General features: G+C 34.8%; 3 protein-coding genes across 6 annotated transcripts; 2 read left to right on the top strand and 1 right to left on the bottom strand.

Annotated features, from left to right (window-relative positions):
- The first annotated feature begins 7,583 nt into the window (after nt 1-7,583).
- On the top strand, nt 7,584-9,731 carry LOC111455770 (homeobox-leucine zipper protein ATHB-20-like). The gene is made up of 3 exons (XM_023097387.1): nt 7,584-7,910; nt 8,005-8,381; nt 8,541-9,731. Exons 1-3 carry the CDS (start codon nt 7,787-7,789, stop codon nt 8,940-8,942), a joined length of 903 nt encoding a protein of 300 aa, XP_022953155.1. The 5' UTR covers nt 7,584-7,786; the 3' UTR covers nt 8,943-9,731.
- A 3,741-nt stretch (nt 9,732-13,472) lies between these two features.
- LOC111464855 (translation factor GUF1 homolog, mitochondrial) lies at nt 13,473-18,604 on the top strand. Of its 3 annotated transcripts, none has more exons than XM_023109122.1 (12): nt 13,473-13,882; nt 14,290-15,031; nt 15,306-15,462; nt 15,568-15,622; nt 15,725-15,792; nt 15,882-15,986; nt 16,071-16,142; nt 16,993-17,106; nt 17,440-17,580; nt 17,681-17,740; nt 17,920-18,127; nt 18,226-18,604. In XM_023109122.1, exons 1-11 carry the CDS (start codon nt 13,556-13,558, stop codon nt 18,083-18,085), a joined length of 2,007 nt encoding a protein of 668 aa, XP_022964890.1. In that variant the 5' UTR covers nt 13,473-13,555; the 3' UTR covers nt 18,086-18,127; nt 18,226-18,604. The 3 variants fall into 3 exon arrangements, with proteins under 3 accessions (XP_022964890.1, XP_022964881.1, XP_022964900.1); XM_023109113.1 differs by having other exon boundaries at nt 18,220-18,604; XM_023109132.1 differs by having other exon boundaries at nt 13,793-13,882; nt 14,277-15,031; nt 18,220-18,604.
- A 415-nt stretch (nt 18,605-19,019) lies between these two features.
- On the bottom strand, nt 19,020-23,244 carry LOC111462942 (probable serine/threonine-protein kinase PIX7). Of its 2 annotated transcripts, none has more exons than XM_023106780.1 (6): nt 22,650-23,244; nt 21,733-22,067; nt 21,499-21,634; nt 20,330-20,469; nt 20,123-20,246; nt 19,020-19,985 (listed from the first exon to the last, which is right to left on the bottom strand). In XM_023106780.1, exons 1-6 carry the CDS (start codon nt 22,888-22,890, stop codon nt 19,465-19,467), a joined length of 1,497 nt encoding a protein of 498 aa, XP_022962548.1. In that variant the 5' UTR covers nt 22,891-23,244; the 3' UTR covers nt 19,020-19,464. The 2 variants fall into 2 exon arrangements, with proteins under 2 accessions (XP_022962548.1, XP_022962554.1); XM_023106786.1 differs by having other exon boundaries at nt 20,330-20,466; nt 22,650-23,242.
- Between the last annotated feature and the right edge of the window lie 600 nt (nt 23,245-23,844).

The following is a 23,844-nucleotide window of genomic DNA, read 5'->3' as shown; positions in this document are numbered from 1 at the left end:
ATGAAATCTTTAAGAAATGTTTTAATATTACGATACAAATTTAAATCCGCTTCACTCAACTAAATATATTAGCCAAAAAAAATGTCTTTTTTTTTTTTAATTCAATTTTTATTAATTAGTAAATAAATTTAGGTAGTCAATAAAAGCATCCCAAATCTTGTAGGGTTGCCCTACACTAAAATATTAACTAATAAATAATACGTGCCTGCTACTCCCACTAGCCCATTGGCTCAAAACCAGGAGACTGTTTGGTAATGGGCAGCCTTCAACGACGCCGTTTTATAATCCTCTTCAAATAAACTGGGTATTTGTTTATTAACAAATTGACCATAAAATTTTTTTTTAAAAAAAAGTTAGTGGCTTATTGCGCGGAATGTCTGACATGTGTCGTTTTTACTTAAATCATTAATTAATTAATTAATTAATGTCTAAGAAATATAATTTTTATTTATTTTCATGGATTCCCACTATGTATTTATTTATTTGTATAATTTTAAGGTAGATTCAATTTTCTCTCTTCATCGGACGGTTCTGCCTATCCCAATCATGCCTATGATTTTCAGTATTAATATTAAAAGATGTCACATTAAAAATATAATGTAAGCTACCTTTTATGTTACATATTAATTTTTTCTACCATATAATTTCATAAACTATAAATCTCTAAGATGTTTTTTCTTTTTTAACTTCCAAGTTAAAATAATTTAATTATTAATTTTAATTACCATTTCAAGAAATATAAATTATATTATATTTTTGGTTTAGCTAGCATAGTTTAATCTCTATCGTGTTGCTATCTTGTGAGGTATTAGTCTGTGTAACACTCATATGTGTTGTTATTAAGTAGGATATTTATGTGCTTTTCTTACTAAAATCGTTATCTTGTCCCCACATTTTCTTTCACATTTATAATGATCCAAACTACCCACCTCCCTTTCAATAGATGCAACTATCTATTTCAATAACTATTAAAGAGGTTTTAATATCAAAATAAATAAAAGAAGGACAAGTTCGTAACACGTATTGAAAAAGATCGAAAAGAGACGCGTTATATGAGAGAAAAAATTGATTTTATTTGCAATCTCAAGATTATTTTTGTTTATTTGTTTTTGTAATACAAGATTGATTTTTTTAGAAAAATAATTTTTATCGATGAAAATGAAACAAGAAATTTATTTTTCAGTGCATGAAATTGAACCCAAAATACATTAAGGTCGTGAGGTCAATTCAAACTAAGCCGAGCCGAGGATCCAACATCCCATCCAACTTGGAGTTACTTGCCAAGATCGATTTGAGGTGAATAGACCAATTTGGTTCCACCAAACATGTGCCCCTCCATAAATAACCTTAATTCAGCTTCATAGAAATGGACATGAAAGATGCGCATTTAAGGTAGCTCACAAAACCCTAATTTTAGCTAAGTTCAGAATCGAAATGTGTTCGACAAGCAAATATAAAGTTCACTCCTTTACCCTAATAGGCATGTCACTCCCTTCAATCACATGCAACTTATTTCTTGTTTGAATTAGTTATAGAATATATGATATTCGTAATCATTTAATATTTGAAAAATATATTAGTTAGGAAATATATCTAAGTAATCAGTTAGATATTAATAGTATATTTTATTTTATTTTCAAGATTTAGTTAGTTTATATTAGGTAGGGATTAGTTAGTATCATGTATATTATTTAAAGGTTGTGAATATGAAGAAAGATTGAACCTTCGATCTCAATTCTATTTCTCACGTTGAGTAATAATATTTTCATATCTATTCACACCGGTAGATATTGCATCAGTTGGTATCAGAGCCAAGTTGGTGGTAGATATTGCGTTAGTTGGTATCAGAGCCAAGTTGGTGACCAAGGGTTTGATATTATTACTCAAACGAGGAGGGTGGAAGTGCTCCTATGGATATAGGTATGGAAAAGCTTGTTGGCAATAACTATAGTTATTGGAAGTTATGTATGGAAGCTTATCTACAAGGGCAAGATTTGTGGGATTTAATTGAAGGTGATGATACAGAAATTCCAGCCGATACTCCACAGAATGCAGAATTACGCCGACAATGGAAGATCAAATGCGGAAAAGCCTTATTTACCTTGCGAACTTTGATTAGCAAGGAGTATATTGATCATATTCGTGATTTAAAGTCACCAAAGCAAGTATGGGAAACACTTCAAAAGTTGTTCACTAAGAAAAATACCGCTAGATTGCAATTTCTAGAGAATGAACTAGGTATGGTAACTCAAGGTAATTTTTCTGTTGAAGAATATTTTTTGAAAGTGAAAAATCTATGTTCTAAAGTTTCAGAATTAGATGTTGAGATGCCCGTGAGTGATGTTCGACTACGGCGTTATCTTATTCGTGGATTACGGAAAGAGTTTATGCCCCTTGTTTCCTCAATACAAGGGTGGACAAATCAGCCTACCGTAATTGAACTGAAGAATCTTCTTTCAAATCAGGAAGCCTTGATTAAGCAAATGACCAGCAGCAACGAGTTTTCCCCAAAGTCAGAAGATGTGTTGTATGTCAAAGATCAAAGAAGACACAATTTTCATTCAAAACCTTCATCAAGCAATGGGAATCAATTCAGGAGTGAAGAGTTGTCAAAGAAGCCATTTAAAGCTTGTTACAGGTGTGGAAAACCTGGCCACTTTAAACGAGATTGTCGGGTGAAAGTGGTGTGTGATCGTTGCGGAAAGCCAGGTCATATTAAGCCAAATTGTCGAGTCAAAATCCAGGAATCAAAAGCAAATGCTGTACATGAAAGTAAAAATTCTTCGGATCCAATTTGGGAATACTGCTTAACCACTAAGGTTCTTGATCAGCCAACAAACGTGACTTCAGCCGTATATCAAGATGATGTCTCTACAGATGATCAAAATTCTAATTCCACTACTTACTTCTGAATTTGATTCTCTCCAAATTCTGCTTCTGACTCTTTTTTTCTCCGATGCCAATTCTACTGCCCCTGGTGACCCTTCTGTTTATTTCACGACCTTGGATTTGGTATTCGACGAAAAATGAAGATTTCGAACTAACCTTTGACGATCTTGATGAGGTTGACGATTTCCTCATCTCCGAAGATTTGGATCAAACTACCAATTTGTTAGACTTGCAGGCTGACCGTGAAGCTTCTGGGGACATTGCTGTTCATGTTTTTCGTAAAGCTTGGAGTTACTAAGAAATAAACTTACATCGGAGGCTGTCAGAATTTAGTGCAACTTATTTCTTGTACAGTAGTATATTTTATTTTATTTTCAAGTTTGAGTTAGTTTATATTTTCCTTATTTCTAGGTATGAGCTAGTATCACCGATCTATTTAAAGGTAATCAATATCAATGAAGATTGAATTTTGAACTCAATTCTAAATATGTATTATTAGTAATAATATTTTCATATTTATTGACGCGGGTGAGCCTCAACAAATTGGATGGGCATCTATTGATATGGATGGGTATCTATTGACAGCCCAAACAGTAGTAGTTTAAGCCCACTAGCTAGGGCTTGGGTCAAGCACAGCCCCCAAGCCCTTTGGCATTTGTATACATCTAACCTAGTTTCCTTAAAAAGTATAGCCATGGCTGGATCTAAATTGGGAAGACCCACATTCATAAAGAATTAATTCATGAATTTTAAATATTTTAATTGGGCCATCAAACTGGCAAAAGAAAAAAAAAAAAAAAACCATATTTTCCCTCCCATGCAACTTATCATAGGCAATCGTGCATGCATTTGAGATACATATCAATCATCAATGCTTTAAAAGGAAGTAATGATTAAGCTTTTGGGAATGACCATAAAAAGTAAGCAGAAAAGGGAGCAGTCAAAGGGTTTGCATGTCATATATTATGTCCAAATCACCATCCCATGTTGCCACATATTCGTAACATATATATTAATTCGTATGCCTTTTGCCACCGTAGTTAACGTACTTTACTTGAAACAATTTTATATTAGGTGATCTACTAAGAATTTTCTTTAAAGTACATGTCAGTGAGGACAAAGTATACTAGAAAGTGAAGAGTAAGTAATGTGATCATGTCGCACGAAAATGTTGGGGCAATCAAACATCCAATAATAATGGTTATGAATTAATTTGTTTTTTTTTTTTTTTTTAGAATAGATGTCATTTGTTGATTGGATGAAAGGTAAGAGAGAGGTGTTTGGTTTTAGGTGCAAGTGGATTAGGTGGTGCCACATTGGAATAATTAGCTATCTTATTCATGGTGCTAAGAAGAGGTTGAACAAAAATTAAATGTGTTAATGAAAGAAAATGTAATTCAATGAATTTGCCCACAAAGAGATCTTGATCATGAGACAAATGCCTACGACTACTCCATGGTGTTTCCAATAATTAGAAACAACCCAAAATGAATTATTTATTTTATATGCTGATAACAATGTTTTTATTTAGTCTATCCTTTCATTGTGGAGAGTCCTAATTCTTAACATAATATCATAGTCATGCCCTAATCTTAGCCATATCAATAAAATCCTCAAATATCGAATAAAGAATTGTGAGCTTCGAAAGTGTAGTCAAAAGTGACTAAAGTGTCGAACAAAGGATGTACTTTGTTCCTTTGTTCGAGGGCTTCAGAGAAAGGAGTCGAACTTCGATTAAGAGGAGACTACTCGAGAGCTTCATAAGTCTCTGGGGAGGTTTATAGTGTACTTTGTTTGAGGGGAGAGTCGTAATTCCTAACATGAGTGAGAATTTGAATTTGACACGGCTTTGATTTTATTTACCCAAAACAGTACACTCAAGCCAATGGGTGCCCATAAAGTAGTAGAGTGCCCTAAACTAGAAACATACCTTAAATAAAGGAAAAAACATAATTAAAAAAAGACATCAACTGAGGACACAAGATTGATTTTACCCTTTATTTAATCAAACTGTCTGAAACCAAACCCAAGTCTCTGTTATTTTATTACTATCCAAATTTACATATTCTCATTCCATCGCAAAATGGGTCCCCATATTTACAATAAACTTTAAAACATTATAAAATGTAGCATTAAACAATCAAATTGAATTAAAATATTATGGCTACATACCTACTTGCATTTACTCCCAATTATTCCACAAACGTATATTTAAAAAGTCTCTGCCACAAAACTCCTTTAAAATATTCACCAAAATTCCTTCTTTCATCTATTTATTCTTCTCCATCGATCTCTCGATATGCCTCCATTTCATCAACAAAGGAGTATGGATTCTTTTCTCCCCCATATTTCATGTTTGAAAACGACTAGTTTAAGTCAACATGAACATAACTCAATTGACATTCGAATAGGTTAAATCTCAAGTATGAGTATAATTTTTAGAATATCTTACACTTACACACACATCCAATCACTTTTCTGATCATATTACAAATCGATGCATATGATGTAATTGAGTATGAATTGGTTTGGTGTCCAACGAAACATGATATGAAACAGAGTATTTAAAAACAAAACTCAATAAGACTATGTAACAGTCCAAGTCCACGGCTAACAAATATTATATGTTTTGGTCGGTTACGTATCGTCGTCAACCTTATAGTTTTAAAACGTGTCTACTATAGAGTGAGTCTAACCCTACTTTAACTACTGTCTCGCATTGTCTAGTAAGTGGACCTGATACCATTCGTAACAGCCCAAATTCATCGATAGTAAATATTGTGCACTTTGGTCTGTTATGTATCTACTATGGAGAGAGTATAGCCCTACCCCAACCAGTGTCTCGCATCGTCTAATAACTAAACCTGATACCATTTGTGACAGTGTAAGCTCACCGCTAGCTGATATTATCCGTTATGTATCGCGGTCAGCCTTACAGTTTTAAAACGTGTTTGTTAGGGAGAGGTTTCTATATTTTTATAAGAAATGTTTCGTTTCTCTCTCCAACAGATGTGTGATCTCACGAGCTATCTGATTAGCTTCGGCTTCCAACAAGAAAGAGAGAGAGTGGTATGGGAAAACAAATAGGGGGAGGTCCCCTAATAATAAACCATTGGAACTGTTGTAGAATAGAAGAAGCACGTTGTAGCGAAGGGGAAGTTTGAAGCCAAAGAAAGAGAGAAAGAAGGCAAAAGCACATGGGAACAGAGAAAGCAAGTGGAGGGAGAAGATTCAAAGCACTTTCTTCAATCCCTTCCCATATAAAAATTCAAAGAAACACAGGGCTTTGTGCATTGGGAGAGTGAAAGAGAAAGTGTACAACCTTCCCTTCTTTAAGGGCATGGATCCCCTAAACTTGCTGAAACCCACATGTGACCACCTTCACTACCATCCCATTTTCTAGGCCCCACAAACACTCCACATTTTAAATAACCCCTCAATTCAAACCCAATCCATTCAACTCCCCAAACCCTAATCCCCAAATTCCCTCTAAAACTTTTAACACTTACTTTATACTATATGCTCACTTACTTCATAATATAGGAGCTAATAAAATATAGTTTAGAAACAATATTATAGTATATGGTCATAATAATAAAGGAGGGTGGAATCATTTACTAGATGTAATATTTATAAGGTTTGCAGATCCCGAGGTACGTAGCCCTAGCTGGAAGAGATATATAACCAAAATTCTGCACCAAATTCCAAAGAAAATGAATGATTATATATTGATACAAATGTTGGTGTTTTGGATTGATTATGGGGTACCCCAAGTTTTGTGGTTATACAAATGAGGGCATGCCATATCATATTGGGATGGCCCCTCCTTTTTGGCCTTTCAACCTTTAAACTATTTGACACCAAATGATTGTGTGTTTGATGATGATCATCTTCTTTCTTCTCTTACTTTTTTTAATGCTCTTGGGCGGTTTACACATTGTTTTTCGATCTGTGTGCAAATTGGATACGTATTTCTATGATTTGTCAGAAGGGTTCAAATTTTTACCCTTTATTTTATGTGTCCCTTTTCCAATCCTTCCCACCTTGATATTTTGAGTTTCCACGCTCGTAAAAGAAACTCTCTTTTTAGATTGTGAAAATCTATTTCTATTGGACTCTTTTTAAAATTTTGAGATGAAATTTAGAAGGGAAATCCAAAAAAGACAATATCGACTAAATACAACTAGTTATCGAATGGTGTGAGACACCGATGGAAGTAGAGCTAGACCCTACCCATAATAGATGTGTTTTGAAATCGTGAAACTGAATGAGATATATAACGAGCTAAAACAGACAAGATTTTTTTTTACAAAAAAAACCATTATAGAGTTCATAAATTTGAGATTTTAAAACCCGTTATTTCACCCCCTCTACAAACTCTCAAATACAATTTGTAATTTTTTCAAGAAGTTATTGAGGGCTTTACATGTTAAATTATAGGTTTAGATGTGAACATGGTTGGAGGTAAAAAATTCAAATTCTTACCTCTAAAATATAAAAAACTTATTAGGGTATGAAATATATTTAATTTTGTGAAAATTATTGATGAACATGAATTGAATAGGTTTCCAAACATTGCATCTTAAATTTAAATTGGGTTGTTGATGATAAATTTAGCAATATTAATATACAAGGCTAGAAGAGTGAAAGGTATATAAAAAATATGATGTTATAAAATGGAGTGCATGTGATAGGCAAGTTAGAGAGATCCATATAATGGGTTGGGTCCAGGAAACCTCCCTTCCATGACAAAAACATACAGCAAATTCACACCCTTCTTCTTCTTCTTCTCCTTCTCTCTCTCTATACTTCAAATTCGCTGTCTTTCAGACTCCTCTGCCTCCACACTTCCATCCCAATTTAGTATGACTAAGATCTAGCATGCATTGCCATTCCCATGGCTTCCCCTCATCATTCCCATAGCTTCATGTTCCAATCACGCCCCGCCGACCACCACGACTACGCCCCCACTGCTTCCTTCAACAACATCCCCCTCTGCCCTCCTCACCTCTACTTCCACGGTTTCTCTCTCTCTCTTCTTCCTCCTCCTCCGCGGTTTCGAGTTCGAGTCATGTCAGTGACGTTTTTGCTTTCTTTTTTTGTTTTATTTTTCAGATGGGGTTGTCCCGTTGATGATGAAGAGATCCATGTCGTTTTCCGAAAACGGCTGCGAGGAAGTTAACGGAGACGAGGGGTTGTCGGACGACGGGTCGGCATTGGGAGAGAAAAAGAAGCGGCTTAATTTAGAGCAAGTGAAGGCTTTGGAGAAAAGCTTTGAGCTGGGAAATAAGCTCGAGCCTGAGCGAAAATTGCAGCTGGCTAAAGCTCTTGGGCTGCAGCCGAGACAGATTGCTATTTGGTTCCAAAACAGAAGAGCCAGGTGGAAGACCAAGCAATTGGAGAGAGATTATGACGTGTTGAAGAAACAGTTTGAAGCTCTTAAAGCCGACAATGATGTCCTTCAAGCTCAAAATACCAAACTCCATGCACAGGTAATAATAATAATAATAATACAATTCAAATTTTTTAAATTATATAATACTTTTAGATAGCTAAATTAATTGTAACCGGTTGGATTATTAATTTGTAATTAGCATTATTCTCTTAATTAATTTTGTGAATTTTCATAACAACCCTTGATTTTTCTCAAGTTGCTAGCATTAAAAACTAAAGACTCCGGCGAGGTAGCGGCGGGCGGCAGCGCCACCGTGAACTTAAAGAAAGAAAACGAACGCTGTTGGAGTAGTGACAATAGTTGTGACATCAACCTGGAGATCTCAAGAACACAAGCACCAATAACAAGTAACGGTAGCAGCGGCGGTAGAGGATGTTCCCAACCTGGAATCAAGGACCTGTTCCCGTCGGCAGCGTTCCGGTCCGCCGCCATTACGCAGCTCCTGCAACACGGGTCTTCTAGATCGACGGTCAATCATTCGCCCGTGATTCAAGAAGAAAGCTTCACTCAAATGTTCAATGGAATGGAAGCACAACCACAAACTACGGCAGCTGGGTTTTGGCCATGGAGTTCAGATCAAAATTCCCATTTTCATTAATGGATCATCACACAGTTTTTTTTTTTTTTTTTTTGGTTTTATTACAAAACAGTTAAATTTTTATTGAATTAGTTGGGTTGTATTATTACTATTGGGGATTTGGGATTAATTAATGATTGAGATTGTAATTAAAATTAAATGATAGTTTTTTTTTTTTTTTTTTTGGTTTTATTACAAAACAGTTAAATTTTTATTGAATTAGTTGGGTTGTATTATTACTATTGGGGATTTGGGATTAATTAATGATTGAGATTGTAATTAAAATTAAATGATAGTTTTTTTTTTTTTTTTTTTGGTTTTATTACAAAACAGTTAAATTTTTATTGAATTAGTTGGGTTGTATTATTACTATTGGGGATTTGGGATTAATTAATGATTGAGATTGTAATTAAAATTAAATGATAGTTTTTTTTTTTTTTTTTTTGGTTTTATTACAAAACAGTTAAATTTTTATTGAATTAGTTGGGTTGTATTATTACTATTGGGGATTTGGGATTAATTAATGATTGAGATTGTAATTAAAATTAAATGATAGTTTTTTTTTTTTTTTTTTTGGTTTTATTACAAAACAGTTAAATTTTTATTGAATTAGTTGGGTTGTATTATTACTATTGGGGATTTGGGATTAATTAATGATTGAGATTGTAATTAAAATTAAATGATAGTTTTTTTTTTTTTTTTTTTGGTTTTATTACAAAACAGTTAAATTTTTATTGAATTAGTTGGGTTGTATTATTACTATTGGGGATTTGGGATTAATTAATGATTGAGATTGTAATTAAAATTAAATGATAGTTTTTTTTTTTTTTTTTTTTTTTTTGTTATTCCATATATTTTGGTGGGGGATGGATCTGATGGGGAAAAAAGAGAGAAAGAGAAAACATGTGTGGGTTATTCAGTGGCTTTCCAGCTCTGGGCATGTGGGATGGGCTATGGAGTTTTTGTTTTTTTTCCTAATTTTTTTTTAAAAAAGATTCTCTTCTCTTCTTCTCTTCTTATAGTTTTTTTTTTTTAATCCACTATCCTTTTAAAAAAATAAAATAATCACTTTGTAGTAGAGTAAATGAGTAAATTATAATCTATCGAAGGTGAGATGTACTAGAACTCACGGAAGTAAAACCATAGGTTACCTTATAAATTATTGCTGACTAGCTAACTACTTTGGTTTGGTCTATAAGCAAGTCATAGCTTAAGTCGATGAAAAACAGTGTAGTTCAAAGTAATAAATATTAAGAAAGAAAGCATCGAAGTGGTCACAACCAAGTTAAATATTGAAACTATGAGTACCAAGTGATCTCACCCGTTTTTAATGTATATTCCCTTCATCTTTGGCAAAGATCTTTTAAAGATCATTGGGCTCTATTTGTAGAGTTAAAAGTGGTAGCCTAGCTAGCTTGACTTATCCAAGCATCTCTAAAGAGATTTAGTGTTGTTTTTCAAATCTAAGGACAAAGCATACACTTAGAATACACTTTTAAGAACACTTTGAAGTTAACTCGAACATTTTTTATTTACACTCTATCTCCATGATGCTTTTATTTACCTCAAGAGTTAGATTTTGTGTACTTTGCAATTCGATTGATCTTTGGTTTGGTCTAGCATTTCATCAAACTTACTTTATCTTCGTATGCTTTTATGTCAACTCGGTACCAAGTACGAAATTGGGAGACAAATCTACTTTACAAGATTGTCTGCTTTCTTTTTCCTCTTCCCTTTTTTTCTTTACGAGTGATAAATAATTCAACGAGATACACAATTGATACCGTTTGAATGAGACTGATCTTGAAATATGATGGTTAAAAAATACATAAAAGAACCAATAGTTAATGTAACGACTCCACCTGATGACTCAGACTATCCCTACAAATCAATACGAGTAATTTTAACTATAGAATTGTTTCAAACAAAGCACGTTTAATCATAAAGTTCTTATAATTTGGCCACTGAAAAGAAATGTGCATATTGTTGGTATAAGTATTAACTTTTCATATACCATTCATTTACTCGGATGTTAGAGTTAATATCTCTACCAGTTCGACTTGAATCCAAATTTCAAACCCGAGTACCATTGGGGAGTTTGGTGTGTTAAGAAGCATGAATTTCACACATTAGAGATGGATTAAGGTGATGGATGTGAACATATCTTTTATAGACCTAATTTGTTGAAAAACTTGATACGAAAGATCTGAAATAATTGTAGTTTGTTTGTCATTGGGTAATGTAATCATAGTTGGTGGCACCATTTTTTGAAATTTTTAATGGTATTGCTAATATGGAAGGCACATGATTAGAGATTTTAGTCAACATTAACAAATATTTTAAAACACGTCAACTTTGATCCTACTTCATTTACTTAAACAGGTAAATTAAGCAAACAGAATTTTAATTTTCTTCTGAAATAATTTCCTCCAATGCACAAAATAAAAATATCTTTTTGCTTTCCAATTTTTTTATTTACTATTTTCTTTTTAAATCTCATCATATAATCTTTAGTCTTTACCATATATATATATATATATATTTCCTTTTTTAAAAATCCAAAATAGTTTGAATATTTTAATATACACTTGAAAATATTAATTTATTTTGAAATCTCAGATTTGAGAAAATAAGAGACAAAAGAAAATGGTTGTCAAGTACGTACATTTATGTTATTCCCCTTAAATATAAAATAGAGAATAAAGATTTGTTTGAAAGGCATCTTTCAAAATAATTTTCTATTCTAAAAAAACAAAAATTATTTATTTATTTATTTTTATTGCAAATAACTCGTTAACTAGAATTTTCTTTCTTTCTTTTTTTTTTTTTTTTTTGGGAAAATAGCATTTAAAACGTATTTTAAAAAAAATAATATGTCCTAAATTTTAAAAACATTGTATTTTCTACGGAAAATTTGTCCATAAAATTTAAGTATGGTTTATATTTAATCTATCAATAATTTTTTTTATAAAAAAAATCATATTACTTTCATGCTAATTTAATCAAATTATTGGCGTTTGAATGTCCCATTATTGTGTTAATAATTGAAGTCCTTTTCCTTTGAAGGAGGAGTTTTAGTTTCATAATCTACCTCCCCATCAACCCCAACCATCTCTATCACTTCAATTTTGCTGCCTAAGGCTTGATGGGTCTTCTCTCGTGGGGTACTCCTCCAAGTGACAACTCTTATGTCTTTACACGCCAAAGAAGAGTTCTCGGGAGTCATTTCTATGATTGTTGTTCTCTCTATTTCATTCATAATGATGCTTTTTTCAATGTTCTTCGTACCACGATCTACAAATAAGACTATCGAAAATTGAGAAAGCGATTGTAACCATTTTTTTTTTTTTTAATGTTTTTCTTTTTTCCAGGCTCATGAGTCATTACACTAAAGGATTGAACTAAATAAGAAGCTATCGAGAGAGTACTAAATGCTGGCCGGATAAAGATAACCTATTTTCGCTGAGTCATTCATAAATCTCTAAAATTGGTTTTTTAAAATGTACATCTTACTTTGAATCTCATCTTTAAATCTTTACACGTTCTAACTTTGTTTTTTACGTTTTGAAAAATTTTAAGTCAAGTTGAGATAAAAGGATCGAATAATGATTATGCGATAAGATAATACAAAATAAGAAAATATCTTAATTTAAAAATTAGAAATAGGCTGCTAATGCTTGTTCTTATAAAATCTGTCTCTACATTTTTTATTGTATAATTAATAATTTTATGCACATCCATGTTAACAGAGTTAATTACATAATACTTGCACATGTACGAAGCAATGGGCTCAGTCCAGTACTTAAGATTTGGGCCATAGTTTGTGGGCCGCTGTAGCGGTTAAACGGACCAATCTACTGGGCCTCTCGACGAATTACCCGTTTTAATAATTTCATAATAGATGCACATGCGAAGCAATGGGCTCAGCCCAGTAAATATTTTGGGCCATAGTTTGTGGGCCGCTACAGCGATTAAACGGACCAATCTACTGGGCCTCTCAACGAATTCCTCGCCCTATTAATTACATAATAGTTGCACATGTGCAGAGCAATGGGCTCAGTCCAGTACGTAAGATTTGGGCCATAGTTTGTGGGCCGCTCTAGCGATTAAACGGACCAATCTACTGGGCCTCTGAATGAATTCCTCGCCCTATTAATTACATAAGAGTTGCACATGTGCAAAGCAATGGGCTCAGTCCAGTACGTAAGCTTTGGGCCATAGCTTGTGGGCCGCTGAGCGATTAAACGGACCAATCTACTGGGCCTCTCAACCAATTACCCGTCTTAATAATTACATAATAGTTGCACATGCGAAGCGATTAAACGGACCAATCTATAGGCCTCGAACGAATTACTCGCCCTACTAATTACATAATAGTTGCACATGTACGAATCAATGGGCTAAGCCCAGTAGTTAAGATTTGGGCCATAGTTTATGGGCCGCTGTAGCGATTAACCGGACCAATCTACTGGGCCTCTCATGGAACTACTCACCCTAAATTCCTCTATGCTTATACGACGTCGTTCTACGTAAAACAATCATGCTCGATGCTTCATCATCGTCTATGTCCTGAAGTTGCAGCATTTCGCTTCTGGTTCGTGGCCTTCGGGTTCGTCAGCTCCAAAACCCCAAAAATGGGTTTTCTTAGAAAAGCATCACAAGGCATTAGGCCTAAATGCTTCCATCTATGGCGAACTTCCTCTTTTCTTAGAGGCAGTATTGTAAATTCTAGGATTTGTCCTCATCGTTTTGCTTTGAGCCAAGCATTTTGCTCTCCTTCTCGACAGAAAAGCAAAGAAGTCGATATAGATTTGAGTCAGTACCCTCCCGAGCGGATTAGAAACTTTTCTATAATCGCTCATGTGGATCATGGCAAGTCTACACTGGCTGATCGTCTCTTGGAGCTCACTGGTACTATTAAGCGAGGCCATGGTCAGCCTCAATACCTCGATAAATTGCAGGTTCGTTGGCCATGTTACGGAACTATTATTAGATTGTGGTTACTTTCTTACTCTTTCTTATGGTCGCGAACTTTTGTAGAAGAAAATTGCGTTTGATTTACTTTGGTTATGTAATTTGACAAGAAATGGTGTACATTTGTGGTAGAGGAACCTAGGTTTAAACTATTGAGATAAGTCTATTATCACATTAACTAGGAAAAATTTAGTTTGCCAATGTCTGTTGAGGAATTAGGCATGCATTATATGATTGTTTGAAAGTTTTCTTATCATGGGGACTCCCCCCCCCTCTCTTTTCTTAGGCTGAAAATTTACCTTCTTTAGCTAGTCTGTGATCTTTTGCTATAAAAGTGATTGCCTTATTGGTTTTTCATTTTTTCTTTTTAACTTGATGAAGCCCAATTATTTAGGTGGAGAGGGAGAGGGGAATTACTGTTAAAGCTCAGACTGCAACCATGTTTCACAAGTATAATCCTGTGGGTGACAACGCTAGCGAACAGCCTCCTTTCTTGATAAACCTCATTGACACACCTGGCCATGTTGATTTCAGCTATGAAGTATCTAGATCCTTAGCAGCTTGCCAGGGTGCCCTTTTGGTTGTGGATGCTGCCCAAGGTGTTCAAGCACAAACAGTGGCTAATTTTTATCTAGCTTTTGAATCTAATTTAACAATTATACCAGTTATTAACAAAATTGACCAGCCAACTGCTGATCCTGATCGTGTTAAGGCTCAACTGAAATCAATGTTTGACCTTGATTCTGCACATGCTCTGTTGACATCTGCCAAAACAGGGCAAGGTCTTGAGCATGTTCTTCCTGCTATCATAGAGCGCATACCTCCACCTCCTGGAAAGAGTTCTTCACCTTTGCGAATGCTTTTATTAGATTCATACTATGATGAATACAAGGGAGTGATATGCCATGTTGCTGTTGTTGACGGTGTTCTGCGCAAGGGGGATAAGATTTCTTCTGCAGCCACTGGCCAAGCTTATGAAGTCTTGGATGTTGGGATCATGCATCCGGAACTTACTAGTACAGGAATTCTTCTTACTGGTCAAGTGGGCTATGTTGTGAGTGGAATGCGTTCTACTAAAGAAGCACGAATTGGTGATACACTTCATCAGAGTAAAACTGTTGTTGAACCCCTTCCTGGTAAGTTTTTCATTTTCTTTTTCAAAATGTTCTAGATCCGTTTTCAGTCCTGAAGAGAAATATATGTCAAAAGTAAAGCTGAGTTTTGGTTTAGAGTTTATTTCCAGTAGGTGGGTGATCCTTTCTAATAGATGCCAGTTAGTCGGACGGGCAATGGAATATATTTTACAAACACAAATTTCAGTAGGATTCTTCTATTTCTTGTTATGTTAGTGTATGTCATGGCCTGTCTCTCTCTTTCAATTCCTCTTAGTGACATTTTTCCTACCTGCAGGTTTTAGGCCTGTAAAACACATGGTTTTCTCTGGTCTATATCCAGCAGACGGGTCAGATTTTGATGCACTCAATCATGCAATAGAGAGACTTACATGTAATGATGCCAGTGTCTCTGTGACTAAGGAGACTAGCACAGCATTAGGGCTTGGTTTCAGGTATGGCATCCACTGACAGAATCGATTCCTCTTCTACTAAAATGGAATTATATTTGCTTTATTTGTCATATATTTGAATCCATCCTAATTGAGTCCTATACATAGGTGTGGTTTCTTAGGATTACTTCACATGGATGTTTTTCATCAGCGGCTTGAACAGGTGGCCTTTTTTTTTATTCATTATTGATGTACAATAGATAAAATTTAAGCCTATTTTTGTCATCAGATACTGAGAATCCATGTTGTTTCTAATGTATCACAGGAATATGGAGCTCATGTTATTTCTACTGTTCCAACAGTGCCTTACATTTTTGAGTACTCTGATGGAAGGTTATCTCAGTGGCATATTCCTTTTCAGTTTTTTTCTATGTTTCACTTTCTTTACCAAGAGCTAAATTAATATTTTCTTCCCCTTTAAGCAAAGCACAAGTTCAAAATCCTGCTGCATTGCCATCAAATCCCAATAAGCGAGTGACTGTTGGTTGGGAACCTACAGTATTGGCTACAATTATCTTTCCTAGTGAGTAAGCTCTCCTACTCTTTTCTATTCTTCTTCCCCTTTAGTGTATACATCAAAATCATTCAAAATTATTTCTTGTTTACTACAGATATGTTGGTGCTGTAATTACACTTTGTTCTGAGCGGAGGGGTCATCAGTTAGAGTACTCATTCATTGATAGGTAACGAAGAACTAGAATAGAGTACTTCTTGGTGCAATACAATTATCGTTATATCTGGTGCTACCATGTTACTGGAATAATGGAAACCTAATATATCATTTGGAAAATTATGCTTTTCACACTACAGAAATAGAACTTTTTTATGTTATGGTTCAGAGCGAGCTTTGCAATTGGTAAAAAGTTGGTTTCTGGCCTTTCACTGTTCATTTAATTACTTTAATGTTTTATAAAAAGTTGTTAAATGCTAAATATAAGTTGTATCTGTTAGAAAAACTTTTTGCAGTTTTTTATGATGTCAAGTTTTGGTGGTAATTTTAGACAATCATCGATTAAATATTGAATAACATTGTATGTGTTCATATCCATTTCCTTTGCAACTCATTTGACTTGATGAGAATATAATATAAAATATGCTAAACCTTTTTTTGGGGGTAAAAAATTGCTTGAATTTGATAAATGTACTCTGTACTGTGCCAAGTCTGAAGCCTGAAGATAAAGTACATACACGAAATGTTATGATTCCTATTTGAATGCTTGGTTCGTAAAGTAAATCATGTGGCAGCTGTTTCTCCGCATGTAACATCCACAATCTTGCGCTTCCTGCTATGAATTACTGATCTTCGACAAAAACTAAAATATTTCATTGTCATAAGAGTCACTTGAAATAAAATAAACTAGTTCTTTTTTTCTTCTTTCCTCCATCGACATGAGTGCTTCTTTTACTGAAAAACTCGTTAACATGAATGCTTTCGTACTCTTAATTTATTAAAAATTTTATATCTTGTTTTTTATGTGTGGATCTTAATGGCCAATCATGTAAATTTTAATTCTTTCATGTTTTGTCCTGCAGTCAAAGGGCATTTATGAAGTATCGCTTACCGTTAAGGGAAATTGTTGTTGACTTCTACAATGAATTAAAGAGTATAACATCAGGATATGCATCATTTGATTACGAGGATTCAGAGTAAGTCTCTTGCCCTCTCTTTTCAATTTCGTTTATAAGCCTTAGCTCTTGAATCTCCTCAAGTTTGTCTGCACGTGCATAATGAAAGATGGTTAATTGTTGAAATTTGTAAAATTATCTTCTTATTCAGTATTAGTTGATGGTCAATATCTCTACCTAGTACGTATTTTCAGTTCTGTGGAAAACTTGATGCTAAGTAGTTTGTAAAAATGATAATGATTATTATTATTAAACGCTCTTCGGTGGCTGTGCAGTTATGATAAGTTTTTCAAGGTTATGTAATACAATTGCATCTTCCATATATTGATATATTGATCGGTGTGACTACCCCAGGTATCAGCAAGCAGATTTGGTGAAACTCGATATCCTATTGAACGGGCAGCCAGTTGATGCTATGGCAACCATTGTTCATAATTTAAAGGCACAAAGGGTGGGACGTGAATTGGTGGAAAAGCTGAAGAAATTCATCGACAGGTATGCGTTTTTTTTTTTTAAATTTATTTTCTTTGTGTTATTTTATTATTATTGTTATTTTATTTTATTTTTTTACATGAGTTGTTTTTATGCTGAACAGGCAAATGTTTGAGATAACAATACAAGCTGCGATCGGATCTAAGATCATTGCAAGAGAAACGTAATGGTCTTATTTTATTTGTTATCACTAGAAGGTTTTTACTCAAAGATTTTTATTACATACTCAAAATTTGAGTGGCACTAAATCTTGAAGCCAGACTATTTTCAGTACAAGACGGTTACATGCTCACTGGTATCCTTCAAATTTTATTCATACTGAACTTTTTATGTGGATTTTAGGATCTCGGCTATGAGGAAAAACGTTCTTGCAAAGTGTTATGGTGGGGATGTTACTCGGAAGAGGAAGCTGTTGGAGAAACAAAAGGAAGGGAAAAAACGAATGAAACGTGTTGGCTCTGTTGATATTCCTCAGGAAGCATTTCATGAAATTCTGAAGGTCTCATAGGGGGGATAATTCCAGTAAATTAATGGACCATACTTTTTACCGGTACGGTTCTCATTTATCTACATGAATCATACTTAGAACTCATTCACTCGTTGTCAATTATAATCATGACAAATAACTTTATGGTTTTCCAGTGGCAGTTTGTTAAAGAATATCTCAGTGAACGTGCTCAAGAGTATACCATATGCTTTAGTCTTAAGAGACCTCCCATTCTGCTATCTGAAGTTATGCATGCATAATCTTATATTGTTTTGCAATTCCGAATGATCTGTCCTGGCAACCCATAAATGGTAGTTATCTTGTAACATCCGATGATGCCAAGGTCAGAAGATTGTTAGTGTACTAGAATAGTCTCGATTAGAGTCCTCTGTTTTAGGGGTGCAGTTTATCATTATTTATTTTTCCTTCCTCTCGTGTTGTATGCTTCAAATATTTTCTTACATAGGTAGTTCAATAAACTAATTAGGGATTCAAACATGTTTATAGTTAATCGGCATTTAGTTTTGATGTTTTTTTTGACAATCAAGACTAATCTACTCTTTTTATTTTGACTTTGCACTACTTTACATGATATCATTAATATGATGCAACTTTCTTTCACCATTCCTACTATCTTAGTGATTATATAATATGGTTGACATAATGTAGCTTTCTTTCATCATTCCCTTCACGAGAGTAATTATTTAATATCATTAGCACAACTTAGCCCATGTGTGTTTATATCATGAGTTTATATTAGAGAAAATGTCAAAAAAGTATCTATAAAATGTGTATCTAATGATTACCAAAATGATAACACCCAATAATGAGTTTTCTCAATTGGCCAAACACCATTTTTTAGTTCTTATGCAAATAGATTGTCCACCCAGACTTGATCTAAATAACCTGCAAGTGCATAAATATAGTAACGAAGCAATTGCAATGTATGCAATCAGTATCGAACTTCATCTCGAGTCAATATAACATTGATACGAAAAATGAAATCACGAACACAACTGATTGATGATAGTTACAGCAAACAAATAGGATTTACAGATTAGCTTCATAATAAGACAAAACGCTGTTCAAATCTACCATTGTTCTCTTTTTCTTATCTACTTCTTTCATCACTTCAACTCTCAATCAATGGCATAAAAACACAGTCCAAATCAACCTTCCTTTCACTTCATCTCCTATCTCCTCTCCTCCATATCCCACCCAAACTCTAAAAAACGAAAAAGGAAAGAATAGATGGACAAAAGGGAAGAAGTCTTTTCAAGGCTCTAATATGAACATAAAGTCAACTGTATAGACAAGAGGCTAAACCATCCTATGTGCTAATTGACTTTGATTATGCTTTAACAAATAAGTGTTAGATTCAAGGCACTAGCTCGAGTTGGTTATTGGGGTTGTCTCCTGTCAGGTTTTGGTGACTGCTGAGGATAATTATATGGAGAAGCATGAGGACCATTTGGACTTGATAAGCTTCTAATGTGCTGCCCGTTCCTTGCCACCAACATCGACTGGGTACGAACGACACTTTTAGCATTGGGATTGGACCTGGCACGGTCTGCTTGCATGGTTTGGAAGTAATAGGAAGAACTAGCCATGTCCTTGAGGTTTGGCAAAGGTTTTAAAGTTTCAACCACTTCACTCATCACAGGTCTGACTTTAGGATCTCTACTAAGGCAGTGAGCTGCAAGTTCCGCAGCTTTTTGTGCACCTTTGATCGAGAAGTGACATTCAAGGCGGGGATCTATCAGCCGGTAGAACTTCCTCTTGTCTACAAGTAGGGGTCTAGCCCATTCCACAAGGTTGTGCTCCCCATTCGGTCTATTTTTATCCATTGATCTTCGACCCGTTAGCATTTCGAGCAAGACAACTCCAAAACTGTACACATCGCTTTTTGATGTCAAATGCCCTATGGAATTCAATAATATTGGATTTTAGATTCATGATGAATAAAATACATGTATGATTTTTGTACATGTTTATATGCCAACGAAGAAATACTAGCATCAAAGTGCTCACAACAAAAATGAATGAAATCAAACCTACCAGTCATCACATATTCTGGAGCTGCGTAACCATAGGTTCCCATAACCCGAGTTGAAACATGAGTTTTGTCACCCTCAGGACCATCTTTTGCAAGTCCAAAATCCGAGAGTTTAGCGTTGTAATCCTAAAACAACGTTTTGAACCTTTTAAGAAAGCCTTGGGCTTGGGGATAACAAAATAAAGAAGCACATAATTTGGTACACATACCGCATCTAATAAAATATTAGACGTTTTAAAATCGCGATATATCACCGGTCTTCCAGCTTCTTCATGAAGAAAAGCAAGGCCTTTAGCAGCACCAAGTGCAATCTTCATTCTAATGGACCAAGGAAGTGGCAAGGGCCCTTCTGAGCAAAATATGGTAATTATCATCGAATATTAAACATGCGAAATCAATTGTAAAATATAAAAATATTAATACTCCTACAATTGAACAATTGAACAATGTGCTTTTAACACAAAATCCATGGTGTCTGCACCCATATGTGTATGGATATATATAACCCTTAACTTCAATAAGCTCAAACAGAGATAAATTCCTTCAAATAAGCTCAAACAGAGATAAATTCTAGAGATAATTCCTTATAAGGGTGTGAAAACCTCTCCTTAACAGACGCATTTTAAAACCTCGAGGGAAAACACAAAAGGGAAAGCCCAAAAAGGACAATATCTACTAGTCATGGACTTGGGCTTTTATAAATGATATCAGAGCCAGACACCAGGCAGTGTGCCAGCAAGGACGTTGGGCCCCCAAGGGAGTGGATTGTGAGATCCCACATCGGTTGGAGAGGAGAACGAAGCATTCCTTATAAGGGTGTGGAAACTTCTCCCTAGAAGACGCATTTTAAAACTTTGAGGGAAAGCCCAAAGAGGACAATATCTGCTGTTACAAGAAAAAGACCTCAATCCTATGCTTTTCTCTCCAAATATCCATCCAGATTTTGCTACCATCCTAAAAATTCTTTGATATCTAATCTTTCCAACCAATTATGAACAGGCAGTTGAAAGCTTTTCAAAACCGTTATGTGCACCAACTCTTCAAATGGTGATGTTCTAAGCCTTTCCTAGCACTAGCTTTCCCTATTTGTTTGGAATCCTTTCTTATGTCAAATATCAAATTATTTCAACAGTCAACTGATTGTCCTAACTTATCATTGATTTGACATCCTATAGAAACAATACATGACACCACAGTTCATATTTCAGTTAGAACAGCAAATGCCCATTCATTTGAGATACCGATACTATCCTACCAGAGTTTTAAGTCACGACCTTGACATTTGAAGCTCGAGATTCGTAGTGACTTCATTTTGTTTCCATCCAACATTTTTAGTGATTAGGGAGACATAAAATGGTTAAAAGGTTAAGTCACATACTTCTGAAGAGGTGGTTCTCCAAACTTCCACGAGGCATGAACTCGTAAACTAATAACCTTTGATCATCTTCAATGCAGCAACCAATCAATCTCACAAGATTAGAATGGTTGAGATCACCAAGGAAGTTAACTTCAGCCTGAAATGAAAAGCGGGAGTAAATTTTATCAAAGAAAAGAGGAGGATACCCCAAACGTCGGTGCGAGTGTGAGAGAGGTAGATGAAGAGTACTCATACCATCCACTCTTTATGACCTTGTAGACCGTCATGATTAAGAGTCTTGACTGCAACTGTAAGCCCAGTTCCCGGTTTAGCAGGAGCAGTTCCATTCTCCTCAATCCATCCTTTGAAAACACAACCAAAACCCCCCTCGCCAAGAAGGCTCTCAGGTCTGAAATTTCTTGTGGCTAACTTAAGCTCATTAAAAGTGAACTTACGAAGCCGAGAAGCAACCTTCAGCTCGGCACTAAGCTTGGGCGTGGACGAGCTACTTTCAGCATTATCAGTTGTCGCTGATGACCCCAATGCAGTAAACAGAATAACTTTCTTTTCATCGAGTTTAGATTTACTATCTGCTAGTTACACATAGTTAGAAGCAACATTTACAAATATATATCTAACAATAAGAATACCAATTAATCAGACTTTAGAAACATCTATCACTTATTCCCCTTGTTCTATGTGACCAGCACATTTGAATCCATAATGTCCTTGTTACCTTCTAAAAGTTAAGTCCTCACTCCCTGGTTTGTGTATTAAATGTATTGAAATCAAGTACAATATGCCAAAAGAACATTGCAGAGAAACATGAATATAGAAGCTTTTCAAAACTCAATAGAACTTGCAGACGCTTCACTTTCGAGTTAAATAATCTATCACTTTTAAAAGCTGGCATCTCAATTCACATAGTACTGCCAAGCTTTAAATACAGGATACGCTTAAAATTGCATTGCTAGGGAATTTAATTTAGTAAACCCGTGACCTAATCACCACTTGAACTTAGTTATTAGCTTCACATGCTCCAAATTCTATGATAACACAAAGTAAGAACAGCTCAAAGATGAGGATAATCTTCTCAATCCACTAAGAGACTAAATACGTTTCAGAATTATGTTAACTCATACAAACAAAAACCAAAAGAACAAGAAGTTTACCGCAATGGGTAGTGGTGCCACTAATGAAGCTATCGACCTTTGATCCACTTAAAGAACTATCAACCTTTGATCTAGAAGGAATGCAACTCCTAATGAACTTCAACCTAACCCAACATCCAGTCTCCTCCTTCTCCAACTCGTTTTCCTTCTTCTTCTTCTTCTTCTTCTTCTTCTCGCTAGCTGTTCTTGACTTGCCCTCAATCCACGTCTCGACCTTCGAGCCATTAGGTGCCAAACCCATATCGTCTAGTGTCTTAAAAACAGATTTCAATACCTCATAACCCAGAAACCTCGCCTTTTATGGAAACCCCACTTGAAAAAATCAGCTCATTAACAACAAATTTCAACCGGTGGATTACAGGAACCAATACCCAAATCACAAAAATAGCAAAAACGGAGGAAAAAAGGATCGATATAACAAATTGCCGAAGAACAGAAGGGGGAAATAAGAAAATAACTCAAGCACACTAAAAGGGAACTTAGTCAAAAGAGCCAAAGGTGGGGAAAGAGAGAGAAATAGGTGGGGAAAGGAGGCCGCTTCCGAAAGAGGAAAAGCGTCCCGACAACGGGCAGGTTGGGCAGTTCATGACAATGGGTGGCAGTTGGTCGGGCAAGAGAGAGAAAGAACCATTGTTAGAGTAACTAGGATATTCCTCATCAAATCAAGTGCTTATTTACAGAGAGAAATGTATTTGGACGCTCATTTTCAAATTGGGCACTTAGAAATTGGCATAGTGATATACTCCAAGGCACTATAGTCTTTGCTACATTATATTAAATACGGATAATGTATTTTATTTCTTCACAAATATATCACATATTTCATTTAATTTTAACTGAATATCTTATCTAATTAATTATGTTGGAATTGGTATTAAGGAAGATAATTATTTAAACATATTAGAAAGTGGGATATTATTATTGAGACGAATAAAGAATCTTTTTGTAAGAATAAATTATAGTTATTAATAACATTGATGTGATGGAAAAGTGTTAGTGATTAAGAAGGATGGCCACTTCGCATTTATGTGTCTATTGTGAAGGCCCAAACAGATATAAAATGTTTTTTTCTTATTTATTAAAATTAAAATAAATAAATAAATAAATAAAAAAGGAAAAAGATTGAGGAAGGAGTTGTTTAATATTTGAGGAAGGGAATCATGGGAGGTTTGGTGAGGTGGGAAAAAAAAAGGGT

This window comes from Cucurbita moschata, unplaced genomic scaffold, assembly GCF_002738365.1.
Source record: "Cucurbita moschata cultivar Rifu unplaced genomic scaffold, Cmos_1.0 Cmo_Scf00002, whole genome shotgun sequence".
Classification (NCBI taxonomy): Eukaryota; Viridiplantae; Streptophyta; class Magnoliopsida; order Cucurbitales; family Cucurbitaceae; genus Cucurbita; species Cucurbita moschata.
Note: the sequence above shows the minus strand (reverse complement) of the source record. Positions and strands in the feature narration are given on the sequence as shown.